This window comes from Micropterus salmoides, unplaced genomic scaffold (genome assembly GCF_014851395.1).
Source record: "Micropterus salmoides isolate LMB-PRFRI ecotype aquatic unplaced genomic scaffold, ASM1485139v1 Ms_hic_scaffold_19, whole genome shotgun sequence".
Lineage (NCBI taxonomy): Eukaryota > Metazoa > Chordata > Actinopteri > Centrarchiformes > Centrarchidae > Micropterus > Micropterus salmoides.
Window position 1 is genome coordinate 17,275,124 of NW_024041039.1, and position 17,660 is coordinate 17,292,783.

The 17,660-nt window shown below is 41.7% G+C and overlaps 1 protein-coding gene across 1 annotated transcript in view; it reads left to right on the forward strand.

Moving 5' to 3' along the window:
- Positions 1-399: 399 nt before the first annotated feature.
- Positions 400-17,660, forward strand: part of asap2a (ArfGAP with SH3 domain, ankyrin repeat and PH domain 2a) — a 71,177-nt gene continuing 53,916 nt past the window's right edge. The window contains exon 1 of the mRNA XM_038729025.1: positions 400-973. Within this exon, the coding sequence (XP_038584953.1) occupies positions 848-973 (126 nt within the window). The 5' untranslated portion in view covers positions 400-847. The remainder of the gene's footprint in view (positions 974-17,660) is intronic.

Here is a 17,660-nt window from a genome sequence, read left to right on the forward strand (position 1 = left end):
AAGCCCATTTCCGCCACTGTGATGGGTAAAAAAAGAACCTGTGGGTCCTTCTAATGAGAAACTTTCTCGACATAATAACTTATAGTATCTCAAAATAATTACTGAACAGTTCAAAATAATTACTTTTTTTGTTGTTCATCACAGTGACAGAAATAGGCTTCCATATATACCCTCACTTGACTGTTGAAACTTTAGATTAGTAAGGCAGTTGAAGGCTTAAATGCGGCACATAACGAGGACTTCGTGGTGTACAAAGGGCATTTGAAGGCAGCACGAGTCACGCCTCCCATGAATCCTGATTGGCTGCCAATTACCAGCTGGTGTCCCTCATTGGCGGTTACGCGTCCATTGAATCCCCTCCTCTACCTTTGTCAATTTCTTGCGCTCCCGTTGAAACGCCTGGTTGTTGTTTCCCCGGGTTAGGAGGAAGAAGTTGTCCACCTCGCTCTGTCGGAGGGTTGGGAACACAGAGAGAGGACAACAGACTCTATCGCGGCAGCTTCACTTTATGCTGTGACCAGAGGACGATCTGTAAAATTGTATGGAAAGAGAGTAGTGTGGGCTTGAAGAGAAGGCAGGAGGGATATAACCTACCCATCACCTTGTAGCACAACGCCGTGTGAGCGGCAACATTGCAACTCCTCAAGCCAGCGTGCAACACCGCTGCACTGGATTGTGTTGGGAGCAAACAAGGGAATGACATAAACATACAGAGATGGTTTGCTACCCGCGGGGACCTTCAGAGACACTACTGCTGCTGTGAACTTTTCTGTCCTAAAACTGTACAGACGAGAAGGGGGATTACGGAAAGTGCTTCTTCTTCTTCTTATCAGAAAAGGGATTAATTATGCCAGACCAAATCACAGTTTCAGAGTTTGTGGCAGAGACGAATGAAGATTATAAATCGCCGACTGCCTCTAACTTCACCACAAGGATGTCCCACTGCAGGAATACAGTGACTGCCCTGGAAGAGGTGAGTGATTTTGGTGGGACTGGGATTGTAGTCCCCAGAAACATCCGGCAAATAACCCACCACTAATCTGAGTAAAATAAGAATTGTGTATTCTCTGATGTTATCCTTCCATATTTACACAACGTTTAATCATACAAATTTTAAAGATATATGTCAGCTCAGAGTAGTGATCAATTGGTAAAGAAACCCCCCACTACATGCACCCCCATGCTCCATGTTTTTATTGTAACCAGCTGAGACATAGTTCATGAAGGTTTTTATTACTGTCCTGCTCTATTGTGTGCCATTATACAGTAGTTTTCATTTAATTACCAATTAGACAGCAACAGTAAGTCTGTAAATTACATGTATATAGCTTAAAGTCATATCTCACTTTGCTTCAAATGGCTTTACAATATATTCAACACATGACACCCTCTATCCTGAAACCCTCAATTTGGATGAGTAAAAACTCCCCTAAAAGACCCTTTCTGGGGTAAAAAAGGACAAAACCTCTGGAAGAGCAACCGAGGAGGGATCCATCTTCCAGACAGAGAGAAATACACGCTATAGATGCTGTTTATACAGAGTGGACAAAAACAGGAGTAACATTGAGAAAATATATATATATATATATATATATATATATATATATATATATATATATATATATATATATATATATATAAAACATGTGCAGTTCAAAGTGAGGAAAAAAGGACAATCCTCTACATATAAACCACTTTTAAGTATCAGTCAGTGCAAGTATTTTGGCTGGGTGATCATTCCCACAGTGATAAAAGGAGAAATAATCACACTGTTTCCCCGGTTTCCAGATACATTGCACTGTAAATGTGCACAGAGAGCACTCTGTGTTCTTCCTTTTAACTTGCAGGTCATCAGGAGGAAGGACACTTCCGCTTTGTTCCCTGACAGCTCTCCACCGCCTTCCCTCCTTCCCTTGTTATAGTTTCCCTACTTTGTGTGCTGTATGGCAGAGCCTCGCCCTGGCTGATGGTAAAAATAGAAGTTCCCACATGAGCATCTCGGTGTGTTATGGGTGTTAGTGTGTCTCTCCTCTGCAGATGCGAGGTGTAGTGTGAGGAAATCTTCCTGATTTTGCCGGGGAGAAGGTTTAGATGTCATCAGAATGGAATCATAACAGACAATTTTTACACCTTTTTAAAAAAACAAAACAAAAACATATGATACGTACAGAGACTGGATAAGTCGTTGGCATCTAATGTCGGTTTTACTCTAGCTAATCCACTTCTGTGTTAAAGAGTCAACTTCAAGTTAAGCGCCTGATCCTCCATACCTTGGTCAGGGCTCTGGCTTGATTTTTAATCTGTGGTGTTTGTTGACGACCAAGCCAGGCACTCAGACACACACCTGCTCAGGCCAACAGGTGCTTCACTTAGGCGTCAGACCCCTGTTTTGCTTCAAACTGCTGCTGCTGGTTTTAAAATAGCAATTAATCCGCTATTGGAAAATGACTTTAGCACTGCTTAAATGTAATGTGTTCTGTAGGAATAAACAAATAGGTGTGTGTGGAGGGCAACAGTAGCCCAGAAGTAATTGCTGGCATGTGAGGTTGGCTTTAGAATCAACTTGAGACAGGATCTGCTGTTGAAGCTGCTGAATTGTTTTTGCAGGGACGTGGAGTAGCGTGTTGTTGTTCCACATTGACCTCCTCAGGCTCAGGCTCAGGGAACACAAGGCCTTATTGTTGGGACAACAAGGCCCCGCTCACTATGGTCTGTTTGACCAATTGCACACTGCAGTGGATGAGGGACACTTTCACTTCTTGTTTGCCAGCCTGCCTGGAATCTCAAACACACGCACCCAAACAAAAACACATTTACAAATATACATATACAGGCATCCACAAGTAGCTGGTATTTTATTTACAAGGTTCAAAATTGGCTCTTTTTTATATTCCTGTTAGCGTTTCTTGAAAGATGTGACCATCAAGAGGACAACTTTCACCCTCAAGTATAATAATACATCCGCATACTGTATATTTATGAAGACTAAATGAAAATTCAGATTTAGCTGTTTTCAGCATTGTGCTGAGTTTCAAACATTGTGCTGATTCCGAACTTCTCTAGAATAACAGCTTGCTATGTAAGCGCTCACTTGAAAGCTTTACCCTTGAACTGACAGCTGAGGAGATGCTGATTGGAGCAACACTGTGTTCTGTAACAGTGGGCTGGTATATCATTTTAAGTTTTGTGAATTGGCACCTATGAGTTTTGATAATGGTCTGTCTGATTTGTTGCTGACTTCAAGATTTTTGAACACAGTCTCTTGTTGGCATGCTGTTGTTGTTTTAGTTCATAAATATTCTGGATATGATAATGCTCTATTGGGAGGGGAAAGGTATTTTTATAAACATTTTAATATTATGTGCATGTATTTGGTTTGGAATATGCATCTTAAAGCATATTTTGGAAGTGCAAATTAGCAAGCAACAGTAGAGAATGGTTGTGCATTGTTGCATTCTTTAAAATAATACTGATTTAGGATCACAATCCTAGAACTCTGTTGATGTCCTGATGGACAGTTTAAAACAAAAGTAATCACTAGAGACCATTATATGGTGCCAGGGCCATGTGAAAAGTGAGTTTGCTTAACTGTGCCAGATTTATTCAGCATGCCTAACCCTCCTTGCAGGGTCAAATTACCCTATGTTAGTTTTGATATGCGTATATATGTGTTTTGCTGAAATCCCTGGTTTGATACAAGGAATGTACAACATTAAACATGGTTATTGTTTACTGTTCGACAATGTTCGAATGTGTCATTAATGGCATGAGATAAATAATTAGTTGTTTGGCAAGAACACGAACATTGAATGTTGGGAGCTAGTTCAGCTGTTAATATTATACGTACATTAGACTGTTTATTTGGTTAGGCAAAGGTAAATTATTAAGGATCTAATGGTTGTTCATGTTAGTTGTAGTTGTTAGTTGCTGAATTATTGTATGCTAAAACCATATGCTTTTTTTGTCTGCCTGGATCTTGCCATCTTGGCAAAGCTAATTCTATGACTTCAAAAATGATTCACTACTCTCATTTGTTGAAAAAGATTTTATCAGATTCGTTTTGAATGTTCTACCTCAGATTTGTTAAGTGGTTAAACTTTTGTGGTTAAACTTTTCTTGCTGATCAGAATTTGGAGTAATTAACCATCTGGTTTCTTCCATTTTCACTCAGTAACAAAAATCTGCCTTTAAACTTGAAATAAAAAATTATTTGATATATCGAATGATATGAAATGTTTTTATCATGATAACATTTTTGGCCATATCACCCAGCCCTATTTGAATTGCGTGCAAAATCTGTCCAGAGACATATAAACAGACTGACTGACGAGGTGAAAACAATACCAGCCTTGCTGTCATGGCTGATAAAAATCAGTGCAACAGAACCAGAGGTATAATCTTTTTTCTTCCATGCATTCTTGTTCTTTATTTAATACCTGGCACCTACATTACCTACAATGCAACAGTTTGGTTGTGTTATGCTAGTAGCAGCTAATGTAGCCTCGGGCCGCTACCCTCAAGCAGAGATGAGGAGAGGGTTACAGAAGTCTGGTGAGATCATTCTTTTTCATTTTCAGAATTGTAGTCTTCAGCCCGACCCAACGCAGACTGAAGTGACATTACTTGAGCCAATTCATCTGACACAAAGAATATGTACAACTCTGCCCAAGACTGTAAACAGACTTTGACGTGTAAAATTGATGGAGGTTCCCCCTTTTTGAGCAAAGCCTTGCCATTTGTTTACACTCTAAATCACTAATACATCTCTTCTTTTGACACAAGTTTGTTTTTTAAGAGGGTGTAACTTGTTGACAAGGGAGATTTAATCTGTTAGTAGAGGGGTGTGGTTAATGTGTAAATCTGCTGTACCAGATGGTTTAAGTACTGCTTTGTGTTTGGTACTGATTACATAGAAGTTCTGCTCCCCAATCTTGTTACCAGTGAGAACAAAACAGGGATAGAAACAATTTAAACACAAATCCATTTATAGCAAGGTTTTCAATTCTGTCCACAGAGTAATTTTAATCTTAATAAATTATTATTGACAACATTCACAGTTTTGAGCTGTTTGGTAGATCTTCTGAGCTTTGTTGAATGTTTAGGCTTTAAAGATTTTCCTTTTCTCCCTCCTTGTTCAGACCATCTTACCCCAAATGTATGAAATAGAGTGCATCCAGTGCTCTGTATTTCCAAATCGAGCTTGCACTTGTTTAAAATCGCTAATGCACTCACAGCCTCATCTCCTTTAAAACCTTTAAAACTGACCTGGGTCTGTTTGTTTTCAAGAAAGCCTTCGAGAACATTAATAGGAGAGGGGACTCTCAAGCACTCCGAGGTTTTGCGGAAATGGGTGCGCAAATGTTGCGTAATTACTTTTTTCTAAACTTAATTGCATCTGACACAACTTTAATTAGGCTAGTAGTTTAAAACTGCTGGCTATAGAGGCCTTACAGAGAGCTTGTGTGTGTTTGTGTATGTGTGCTGCTAAAACCACGGTAATAAAAACCTGTTTATCCAGTAAGAGGATGTTGGGATTTGTGTCATGACCCCCCTTTGTGCGACTGTAGAACACGGCTTTTCTTCCTTCACACTTGTGTTGACTTTTGGAAATAAGAGCTCTGGGATCTGGTTTTTCCCGTTAAGTTTCATTCAAAATGATGAAAATGGCAAGTAGTGACTGCTCTCGTACACTGGGGATGCTATGATCCACTCCTAATATTAATCATTCAAAACTTTGACATTTTTGTGTGTAGATTTTCTGATTACCCTTATGAGTTTTGACATATGCGAACACCTCCAAACAGTTTCACAGGAGGCTCGGTGAATGGAGGTGAAAAAATATTACGTTAGTTATCAAATTACGCACCTTTTTCCAAGCTTTGATTGAGGGGAGGCCCTTCAGTTTCAGACTTTGAAAACCCTTGTGCGAAGTACATCTTGTAGAATTTCTTGTGAGACATTGAAATGCAGAATACACAAAATTCATTCATTCATTCGCCATATTTGACAAAGTGACATCCATTTTTCTTTCCAGTTGCCTATTAGTGTTTTTGCGAAGTTTCACGAGTGTTTTCATTTGGCAATAGAAAGCCAATTGTGTTCTCAGCTTTCCGTGTTAAAAACATGACCTCACAAGTTCCATTTGAAGGAGGCATCAGCCCCGAGGGCTGAGCTGAGCTCTGTGTTAAGTATTGATCGGAATGAAAATGCCCCTGTGCTTTTGTCTCACCCAAGAAAACCTCATGAGTCTGTCTGAGGCCAGAAACTAGCACACATTGTAGTCTTAGTCTATTTTTGCATCTGTGACTGTGTTTATGCCCCAGTTACTGAATCCTGTCAGGCAGAGACACTCCTAAAATGATGCAATCAATATAGTTGTCTCCTTGAACAATCTGAAGTGCATCTACTTCTAACTTCAGGTATGAAGACAGGTATATGTGTGTGTAATATCACAGTGTTGCACTTACAGCTTGCAGGTGTGTAAAGATTTACTGTATATTAATTCTCTGGCAGAGTGGATCAGTTCAGCCTTCTCAACGTGTCTGTGAACTGAATACAGTATGGAACGGATCTGACTCATACAGTAGACTGCGCAAGATTGCTGAGTATTAGGGCTTGTGGCTGCAAAACAACCATCACTACTTGACATTCAAGACAAGCTTTTGTATTGTCGACAGTAAAGCCCTTTGATCAGTCTGTCAGCTGCTTATAGAGGCAGTATATGTTTCATGTCATTACAGCTGCTTTGTAAATTACAAGTGGCTTGACGGGTAGAGTGCCTACTTGTAATGCAGTTGTGGACATTCCTGGTTACTGCTGCATAAATACAAATATCCCCAGGTTGTTTTAGTCTGTCCTGGCCCATAAGCAAATTTCTGCTCTGTCCTCAGTATGCCTGTCTCCCTGGCCCTGTATATTTACATAATGTTTATTTTCACCAGGACAAGTACATAGCATCAACCAATCCCACATACTACAGCATTCATAACCTAAGCTAGTTTGCAACACTCGTCCCCAGAGGAACCTTTGTACAAATACACAGAGCTCATTAGAGAAAAAACATGCAAAACAGTAATAAAATCTGTGTATCTAGCTGAGCCTGTTCATTATCCCCTTTGACTTCCCTTCTTCTGTACGATCCCTTCCAACAGAGAAAAACGTCTCTCGAAAGGGTGTTTTTGAGAATCAAAAAGGCACCAGGTCTCTATAATTGACCCTGCGCTGAGCCACGCCCCGAATATGCAGCTGGCCAATCACTGCGCAGTATATGACTTGCTCTAACTGAGGTCCGACACTTTCATGGCTGCGCTCTATTGACTCTAGTGCAAAATGAGTCGTTTCCTAGATTTTTTTGCAGTATTTTCCCAAGATATGGTCAAAGCTATTCCTGTGGCACTTTTAATAGTTACACTTGCTACCCAGAGAGGTTGAAAGGAGAAGTATGATTTATTCACTTTCCAAAACCTAAAACAAATCCAGGAAAATGTTGGCTTTTTCCAAAAATTACACAATATTACTCCAGGGACTGCAGTAATAGTCCTACAGGTCCAACGGACTTAGCAACAGTAACTAAGAGGTGCGTGGCTTAGAGAGGGGCCTGGTTATGTAGGCATTTATGGATAAGTTTAACATTAGAAAATTTTATGAAGTATCAGAACATTTAGTTTTTTGAGATCATGGCATTGGTGGGTTCTTATTATTGGCTTCCTATCAAAAATTTGAATTGCACGTTATAGCTTAAAACGACTTGATTGTTGAAGCTGTTTCTAGACCAAGAACCAATTTGGGATCATGTGCCTCACATGAACCCAAATAACCACCAACAATACTGTACAAACTGTAGGCCTGTATCCCTCTAGAGACAACAGAGCTCCCTTATACAGTGCCAGAAACCCACCCATCCACTAAGTCTCTCCCTCTGTCCCGTATCCCTTCGTCCAGTTTATTAATTTTTTGCAGATGAATAACTCTTATTTATAGCCAGGTTACCTTTTCATGGGCCATTACTGGTGTTGAGGGGGGCTGGGGGTGACTCAGTCCTGAAAGGCTAGCATCATTAGTCTTCCATTAGCTTAATATTTCATACAACAGAGGGCCATCACGCTGGTATGCCAGCTATTTACTCATAAGGCACACTGCCTTGCTGCTTAAGTTTGTTGAGAGATCATTAGGGAGAACCTCTAGGAATGGCGATGGTATTCACAGCCCTTGTAGTTAATATTGGCACTGGCTGGCCAGACCACACCAGGCTTCAGTCTGGTTCTCACAGACTGTTTCTGGCTTTTCTGATGTTAGTGCTGTGGGCGTATTTGGTTGTTTTGGGTACATGCTTTACCTTGAAACAAACTGTTTTCTTCTGTTAACACAAGATGATGTCTCAAATTCTTCTGTTGCTACACTGCTCTGTCTTTGTATAACAGGTTGTTGGAGAACATAATACTTACTCTGTACTACCGCTTTGCACTGAAATGTCGCTCATTTAATGTGCAACAATTTATGTGTTCCAACATCCAAAGGCAAGTGTGTTCGCGTAACTCCCGTGTCAGTCTGCCAGCTTGTGCTGGAGTAGTTCCCGAGATAGGCCTGGCCTTTTTCTGCCCTTATTCCGCCCCCCTCCCAATTTCAGGCAAGGTTGGCAGGAATGGCTGTGGCCTAGCTGGGGACAACAGCTGCACCCCTGCAACAGGTGGCCTGGTGGAAAGTTTAAACAAGGCTTCAGACCATAGGATTATCGATGCAGGGACAATCCACATCTAATAGCTTTAGAGACACACTCATGGATCTATGAGCGCTCACGCACACATGGCCTAAATGTGCTGTCTGGCCAAAGTGAGCAGTCTAAACCCTCAGACACTCTGGCCAGTCTTCAGAATACCCCCTAAGCCTAATGCTTCCTATAATTGAAATGGGATTTCTGGCAAGATCACTGCAGTTCTGTCTCCCCCCTTCACCCTCACTCTACATCTGCCGTCCCCACCGTCCCTTGACTTGGCCTTACCGTAGTTAATGCCACCAGAGTAGCGAAACAGCAGCTTTTTACATTGGTTTTTGTTATGTTGTGTATGCTAATTTATTTATGCACATGCCCAAACATGAACATAATAAGACCGTATTAGATTAAAGAGACTGCAAGTTTTGGTTCAGAGAGCCCATTGAACAGAAAGTTCTACCACTTCTAACACTCATATTTTGTACCAAACAGTTCAGGAGGACAACATGTACCAGAACGTCACCTACTCTCGGATTCTAACTTTCAGATTCAGTGATGGATCACCCTAACCTTAGTTCTAGCAAAAACCCTTTTCATCCTGTATGTAGGACCTCAGTGTTTCCTATGGCATCTTTGTTTAAAATAAGAGGGTCCAGGCCCAGATAGAGCAGGATCTGTGTTATCATCCAGAGACAGGCCCTATCCCGGCCCTCATTATTGAGGCAACAGCCCGCCCCATGGACCTGCCAGAGGTGAAGGTCACAGTCATGTCCCGGTTGATTCAAAGCCACGATCTCTCTTACCCCCGATGGGCTTTGGCTGTAAGGATGTGATATGATTTTACTCACTTTTGTACACAGTCTGTCCTCATTGACTGTGGATGTTGTGGTTTGGGAGTGATGTGATTGGCCGTTGCCACTCCTGGTAGGTCTGTTTGGTTTGGAGGAGGGTGAAACTCTCTAGCATGGTGAAGGGGATTGAGATGAAAGGGGAGACAGGCTGCTCTCCATCCCATACGGAGGTTAAGGGGTTGGACACTAGGCGCACTGGGGCTAAATGGGAACCTAAAGCTCATCTCATCCATCAGTGTGTCCTGGCCCAGATTGTCTGAGACGGCTCCTGTTGACGTTTATTGTCCCCTGACAGGCCCTGCCTCTTCATTAATGAACTCCACCATTGATTTGTAGTCCAGGCCACTCTGCGCTGCTTGGGGCCAGAGTGTGGTGGGGGGGGGGGGTGAATCCTCACAGTTGTGTTGTCCTGCTGTCACTTTCACTCAGGGAACAGACCCAGACTTCTTCTCTGTTGGGGGAATGTTTTAACATGAACTCCTTGGAGGCTCTTAAGGGTTCTTTATTCCAGAAATCATAACATTTTTCTCATTATTATCTTAATTTAGTCTGTGTTTTGATGCACGCAATGATTTATTTAATGTTCGAAATGCTCCCAGATCCTGTGTCTCTTTTGTACAATAGGAAACATCTTTAGAGTTGGCAATAGTCACATAAAACATTTTACTATTTGAAATAATGCTCTAATTTAACTTCTGCAGGTTTTATCTGTAGACCCTTTGTGAAGTTCTCTTAAGTCTTGGACTCTTCAGATTGTCTAATGGTTTCATTGAGGGGCACGGTTTATGTCAAGCAAAACTCTTTTCATGTCATGAGTTCCCAGCAGAGTTCAAAAGGACTTGTTTGAAATTAAGGTATTTTTTTTGTCTGACTGAAGTGTGCTTCAACCCACAATATCACAGCACAGCAAACACACACACACACACACAAACTACAGAGTTATGCTCTCTGTAGTGTGTTGCTGCAGCGTTTTCCAGGAGAAAGAAGGTCATTTTCCCTTGTGTGTTTCAGGCAACTACTGGGCACTTTGTCTCTGGCGCTCCTGCTTTGACACCACAAGGTTGACACTTACGTCAATGTGAAAAGAGCCAAACAGTGACTCGGAGGTGAAGTCAGAAGAGTATTTTCCCCCTTCAAAGCGCAGCACATTTGGTCCTTATTTCCCGGCCCCTCCTTCCAACTTGGTTTTTTATCAGTCTCCTGCTAGTTTATAAACTTCATTAAAGACTCCCCTCAAAGTCGTGGACCATTTTATCAGGTTTTAAACATGGCGCCATCAGGTCTCCACTGTGATTTTTATTTATTGCGTTTCAGGGAAATAAATATACTCCTCACCTAACCCTCTTTGTTTTCTTTTAAAGATGGTTGAAGAAATGCTATCATTGAGTAAATGCTAATGTTCAAATGAGAACAATGACAAACAAAGTATGTTTTAAACTTTGTTAGTAACAGGTTAGGGCTCTGATAAGTCTAGACACCAGACAAAAAAAAACACCCAGAACATTGCCCCTGAAGTATTATCACCATGAGACAGCACATCTGTCTGGGAACACCAAACGGAAAAAAAAACACTGCCTGGGTCTCTCACCTTGTAAAATGTAAAACACCCTAAACAGCTCCTCAGCAGTTAACATGAAAGCTTGTTTTCTCTAACACTTAAAGTACTACAGTTGATGTTGTCACCCCAGTGTGATTTCTGGCAGCTGGCGGTTGAGGCTCTGGTCCAGCAGTGGTCTTTGTAGCGCTCACTGCGGAGCTGTAAAGCCCCAAGTGTCCCGGTGCTAAAATACCAGAAGGCTCGTAAGTAGATGAGAAGTTTGAATAACTCGCAGTCAGGCAGAAAGAACCTGCACACAAATGGAACCAAATCCTACAAGTTGTTTGCAATCAATCTCTGAGTTCAGAGCTCCCAAAAAGTGTTTCTCTCTGTCTATAACAAATCTCTTGCAGATACTGACTCAGTGTACATTTTTTAATGACTTGTACAACTGTCTCATCTTTGCCGTGCAGTGTACATCAATTTTGTTTCCTACGTGCATCTGCGCGTTAATGAGCTTGTGTCAGACTGTCTTATGGCAGAGTTAAATTGCCCTTCCCCTCCCTTTCTCTCTGTCCCGCACTCCCACTGAACCTGCATGCTGGGGTTTTCCATGCTTCCCCGGGGCAGGCTGACTACACACATCTTAGCTGTCTGAGAGAACAGAGAAACCCTGCAACCATGGCCTGTTAGCGGTCTGCTTGATGGAACCCATTTTTATCCAAATATTGACTTTACTCACTCAGCATGGAGAAAAGTTGTGAATGAAACACTTGAAAGGGTGTTTTCGGATAGATTTTTAAAAAAAACAGTGGGTTTGTAGCTCTGGGTACACTAAATGGACTCAGACTGTAGTTAAGAATCCATCTTGCAGTGGTGCTGTCTTAAGCACTAACTTTAAAATGTGACCGTTGTAACAGAAAAAGTTTGTACTACAGTGAACAGCTTTACCGGAGCACTGCCTCCTCAGGGTTCTGCTTCCTCTTTGATGCCTGCAGGGTTAAACTGTATATTTGACATATGTTTTGAATGAGTCACAGCTTTTCCTCTGTGGACGTTCGAAGTAAAAAGAGAGCGCCCTTCCTGTGTTTACGCTGACTGTACCACATGTGGAGCTGTAGCTGAGCACCTGCAGAAATGCTGACGTGTCTCGCTCTGTAATGTATAGTGGACAAGACTGCCTACTAATGATCTGATGTTTTATTTTTTTCTACAGGGATGGATAACTTTCAGGTGATCTAACATAACTGTTGGCAGCCATATGGGAGAACAGAATGGTGGTGTAGTACATCAACATTTCACACCAGCGTGAAGTGCTAAGGCTGTACATGAAAAATTATGAAAAATATATTGAGCGGGAGCTTCAATTCCTGCGTACTTTTTCACCTCTGTTCACTTTATCGGAAAGTTTCAAAATTGTTGAACCCCAACATCTCAGATATCTATTGTACTGCTGGTTGTCAGACCTGTTCCCTGCTTTTATTGGATGTCATTTAGCTTTTTGAGAGAAGATCCCAGCTCATTGTAATATTGTGGAGTGATGCTTAATGAAAAAGCCGGATATTGTGAACGTGCCGCCTGCCTGTGGCAGTTATTGATCTGAAAAATTGATCAAAAAGGACAATGGATTAGAACTGTCTCGCTGAGAGATCCACTTTCACTTTTTTTGTTGCTTCTCCTGACCGCACCACAGTGGTGAAATAAATATGATTTAACGTGATGGGTAAGTCTTGCCCGTGATTTTCACAATAAAACCAGCGCACACTTAGATGTTTTAGTAGTGTTCTTTGAGGAGTGAAGTTTGTTTGGGTTTATCGTGTTACATCTGGTATCTTCATGAAACATGGTTTACAACCCACCACAGCCATCACAGATACTGTACCCACTATTGCACCAAATAAATTGGATAATTACATCCCAGACTGCAGCCTTCTTATTGCCTGAGTTCCACAGTATGTGGGGGCTTAAAGGGTTATAAGGAGACAGAAGGTGTGTGTGTGTGTGTGTGTGTGTGTGTGTGTGTGTGTGTGTGTGTGTGTCAGCTTTAAAGAAGTGTGTGGAGATAACGATAGAAATACTACAGACGGGGGGGATTGCTCGGATAATGTTTTGTTAAAACTGGATGTGTGTGTGTGCTGTATGGTGGTGGGGCCCTCTGAGAAAAGTGGGACAGCGTCTTGCCAAGCAGACATGCTGTCATCAGCAGATAGTTAGTCGGCAGGAACAATGGGGCTGGGACTCTGTCTTGTCTGTCAGTCACTCTGGCATGCAATCATCCAGGAATGTCTTTCTTCAATAGACAGCGGAGTAAGAGGTGGAGAGCACTACTACTACAACAGGCTTGTTAGCTTGACTCAGTTTTCTTGTAGTCAGCGGCATATTGCTCTCCTCCCCGTCCCCCTGTTTTCATGTGAAGTGAGCTTTTTGTTCACAGAAGCACACATATGAGCCTCAGTACATGGAGTGCTTAAAGCAGCCTTTTGTCATTGAGGAATACCTGATTGTTGTTTTATTCATGGAGCAAAGATGCTTACCACTCTCATGCACACACACAAACATTTCCCTTTGTCTCTCTATTTCAGTCACACTAGAGCTAAAATGATTATACAATAAATCGATACGTTGTTTGCCAAAAAAATGAATCCGCAACAATTTTGATTGATTGTAAACAGAATATCATAGTTTCCTATTATATCCTACAGTTGTTCAGACAAAACGAGCTTTTTGAAGACTTCACCTAGAGCTCTGGGACTTGTGACACAAACGGTTGATTTATTCAGCAATGTATTCAGCAGATTCCCCAGTAATGAAAATGATTGTTCAGTCACACTGTTACCTTATCCATCTTGGCTGCAATTTTGGTAGCGTTGCACTAAACCGATAACAGAAAAGTGCGCTTATTTGGAAAACCTATCCAAAACAAATTTTCCCACCTTGTCTGGTATCCAGTATTAGCTTTGCATTCTTCTTGGGGTTGCAGCCGTATAATGGGACTTTCAATGTTTGATGTGAACAGCTCAGAGATGGACAATGGATGCACTATGAGAAGACTTGGTGACCCTCTTTTGCTAATTTCCCCTTCCTGTTTGTGGTCATGAAGACCTCTGGAAATGCTGGGCAAGCACATCAGATTCATTCTCTTTGGTTTGGATCCTCGTAGTCGAACTTTGTGCTCTCAGCAGAGCTTTTTGACAGCAATCAAAAGATTTACAGAAGTTATTCACTTAATTTGGGTCTCGTGTTGGTTTACGCCGTTTATTCTTTCATCCAAAGGTGGTTGTGGTAACTGCTAGGCCAAGAGGATGTAGTTATGAAGCTGGGGAGAAGGGATTCTCTTTAATAGTCATACCCCCTGATACAGAACAACCAAGCTATTCTATTCTCAGGATGGAAAGACTGTCCTCTTGCCTCTCAACGTAAATTCCTACTGTAATCTGAGCTTCCTCATTAACTGGGTTAACAGTATCTTCTTTCCCTCTCTATCTGTCTATGCACGTACATTAGATATGATTAGATATTAGATATCTGTACTGTGCTCAAAGAGATCAGTAACCTGACACACGTTACTCTACTGTTCAGGAAATGCACGACCATAAGTGAATGGATCACCGTGGCTACGACCCCCGTGACCCGGGCCGCGTTTGATAGCCTCTGAAGATTGGCTAGCAGCAGATGGTGCCAGATTGTAATCACGATGATTATGATGGTGACGATGATGCCATGCATTAAGGCGAGGATTAATTCAATTCAGTTCGGGTTTCTCCTCCTACTGCTTAGGCTGAAACGGTCAGTCAGTGGCAGGGCGGGAGAAAAGAGCCACTGTGGTTAGTTTACCGCGAGCTGCTATCAGTAGAGGAAAAATGCTGACACTGCAGTGATTTCATGAAGTGTGCTTGTGAAGCAGCTGCAGGCTCGGAGGCCTAGGGTCTATTGTGCAAGGATTCAGCTCGGATCCGGCGCTGTCGGTAGTGGAATTCCCCTCTCACTGTGAAAACCTTTTTTGGGGTTAAGTGTCTAATTTTAGCGCAGTCTTTGCTACAAACAAGAGGGCTCGCACATACTGTTGGGCATCCATGCGCTTGGAGAAGAGTCACTTTGCTCAACCCTGGAGAGCATATCAGAGTGGAAATGTGTGAAAGTGATAGGAGTCCTCTCTCTCTCGCTCTCTGTGTGAATGATTTAGAGCAGTGTTTTTGTTGTGTTCAGGTGGGATTGGTTTATTACCCTGCCTGTCTGTCCCCCACTCTCGCCCCTTTCCTCATCAGACCACTCTCTGCAAATTGAAAGGGTCTGCTGGAGCGTGATACTGCCTGATTTTTTTTGGGGGGGGATGTTTGCGTTGCAGCGAGCGAGGCCGTAGGTTGATGGGAGCTGTGATTTGCATGTTGATGTGCGTGCAAGGCTTCAGCTGGTCAGACTGATTCATGGGCTGGGAACCGGCAGTATGTGGAGGTCAAGAAGGCCTTAGATATACCAATCTGCCAGTAGAGCATTTAAGTCACAATATCAAAGTGTCTTTTATCATTTTATACTCACAGGAAATGACACAGTATGTGTGAAAATCCATAGCCAATCAAACAAAAACAAAGCAATGGAAACTGTTTTTATTTTCGAAGATCTTCCGGGACCAGTTTAAAATACATATTTTGCAGCTGTTAGTAGCTCCTCAATTTCCTGTGTGCGTTGTATTGTGGGACAATGGTGTGCATTGCCAGCAAACCCCAAAATAAAGCAGATTAACTTTTTTCCCAAGGAGCACATATGCTCCTAAATGAGCACCTTGAAGAGCACAGTGACAAAAAAATTTTAAATAACAGACAATTCATTATATATTTATACTCTGTGTGTGTCATCCTTATCCTTGTGTGCAATTTTGAAGGGGAAACCAGTGGAAGACTATGAACGTGAAAACCCAAGTATCAGGACACTCGGCATGGGCCTTTTAAAATATTGAGCTTGAAACACTGAAACAGATTTTTTAGGAACATTTGATACAGTGAAAACAGTTTTTTAAACATGGACGCTGCTTTTTAAAACCTTGATCTCCTCACTAAAAACTCTGGGGCAGTGAGGCATTGAGACTTATAGTTTTTGAACCAGGGACGGATCACGATACACCAGCATCACCCATGCCACACTTTATGTAAACAAGATTATTTTTATTTAGTACATTTATAACAATAACTTAAGTAAAACAGATGTAAAACAGATGTAAAACAGAACAAGGGCAACATGTTGTTCTCAAGAGGAGGATGACCAGATGAAGCACATGTTGCATCCTGGGTCAAAGAATCCTGGGAGATTAGAGCAGCTTTTAGTCTTTACTCACCCAACATGCTCGTAAATATTTTTTACGGTTCGCATGTATTTATTTTTAGCAGCATACGCGAGTGAAAGACTCACACTGGAGAGCCCTGTTACTGACTTTCTTATTATGCCATTTTCAAGTGTGAAAACACTACAGCATGTAGAGTTGAACAGGGATAAAGCAAAGGTTTGACTCTTTAAGCGGCAAACGTTAGCGACTTCTCTGGTGTTGTAATGCGATTCTGTAGATGTAGATAACATTATGACATGCTCTATGTTAACACAAGCCTGCTTGATATTAAAATAGACTCATACTTGGGAGATTCCCAGAACAACTTCATTCATCGTGATTTTCCAAACCTGTTTGGGAAAATTGAGCCGATACATTTTGGGTCACGAGGCTGCCTGTGATTACGACGTTACAAGGTTTTTAAGTTGAAAGCGAGGTGACGCACGCCAACCAATGAAGAAGGGTTGTTGTACAGTTGCAGTTTGCTGTATGTCGCAGTAGCTGACAAAGAACATCTTATACTAAAGCAGTTACATGATACTAGAGCAGAACACGTAGCTGCCATCTGACTGTGGTGATGCAGCTACACACACCAAAAGCTGCAGTCAAGTGAACAGATTGCTATAAATCTCTTGTCCATTTGGCTTGTCTCTCTCCATAAAAACATTTAACGCTGCTGCCAGGGAGCCTGGCTAAGTTGGTCAGAGTGCTGCGTTTCTGTTTGCCCCCTCTTTTGTCATTTTCTTATAAGCAGTAACAAAGTTGTGATACCATGCTTAACTACAAGAATATGTGACTTAAATTTCACCAAACTGTAATCACAGCCAGCTATCAACATTACAGTGCAGGTATCGTGTCAAACATATCTTGACACATTTTAGCTGTACTCTTCTTATGAATTATGGATTAAACGCACAAGGACAGGCTGGTGTCTGATTGATTCTGTGCACCACATGGCTGTTAAACACCGTTACATGCTTTGACTTCAGTAGCTCACCCTTGTTTGACCTCACACCCTCTACACCAAACACACATCAAATAATCAATAAATTAATTAAAGTTTCCACTGTGTGTTACGGGGTGATTTTTAAATTGCTTCCTGCAATACTGAATAGGGATGAAACGGTATGAAAATTTCATATCACGATTATAGTGACCAAAATTGTCACAGTTATCAGTATTATCACGGTATTGTAAAAATGTGCCAAAAAGGCAGTGATAGTAATTGTAATGAGCCCAAACACG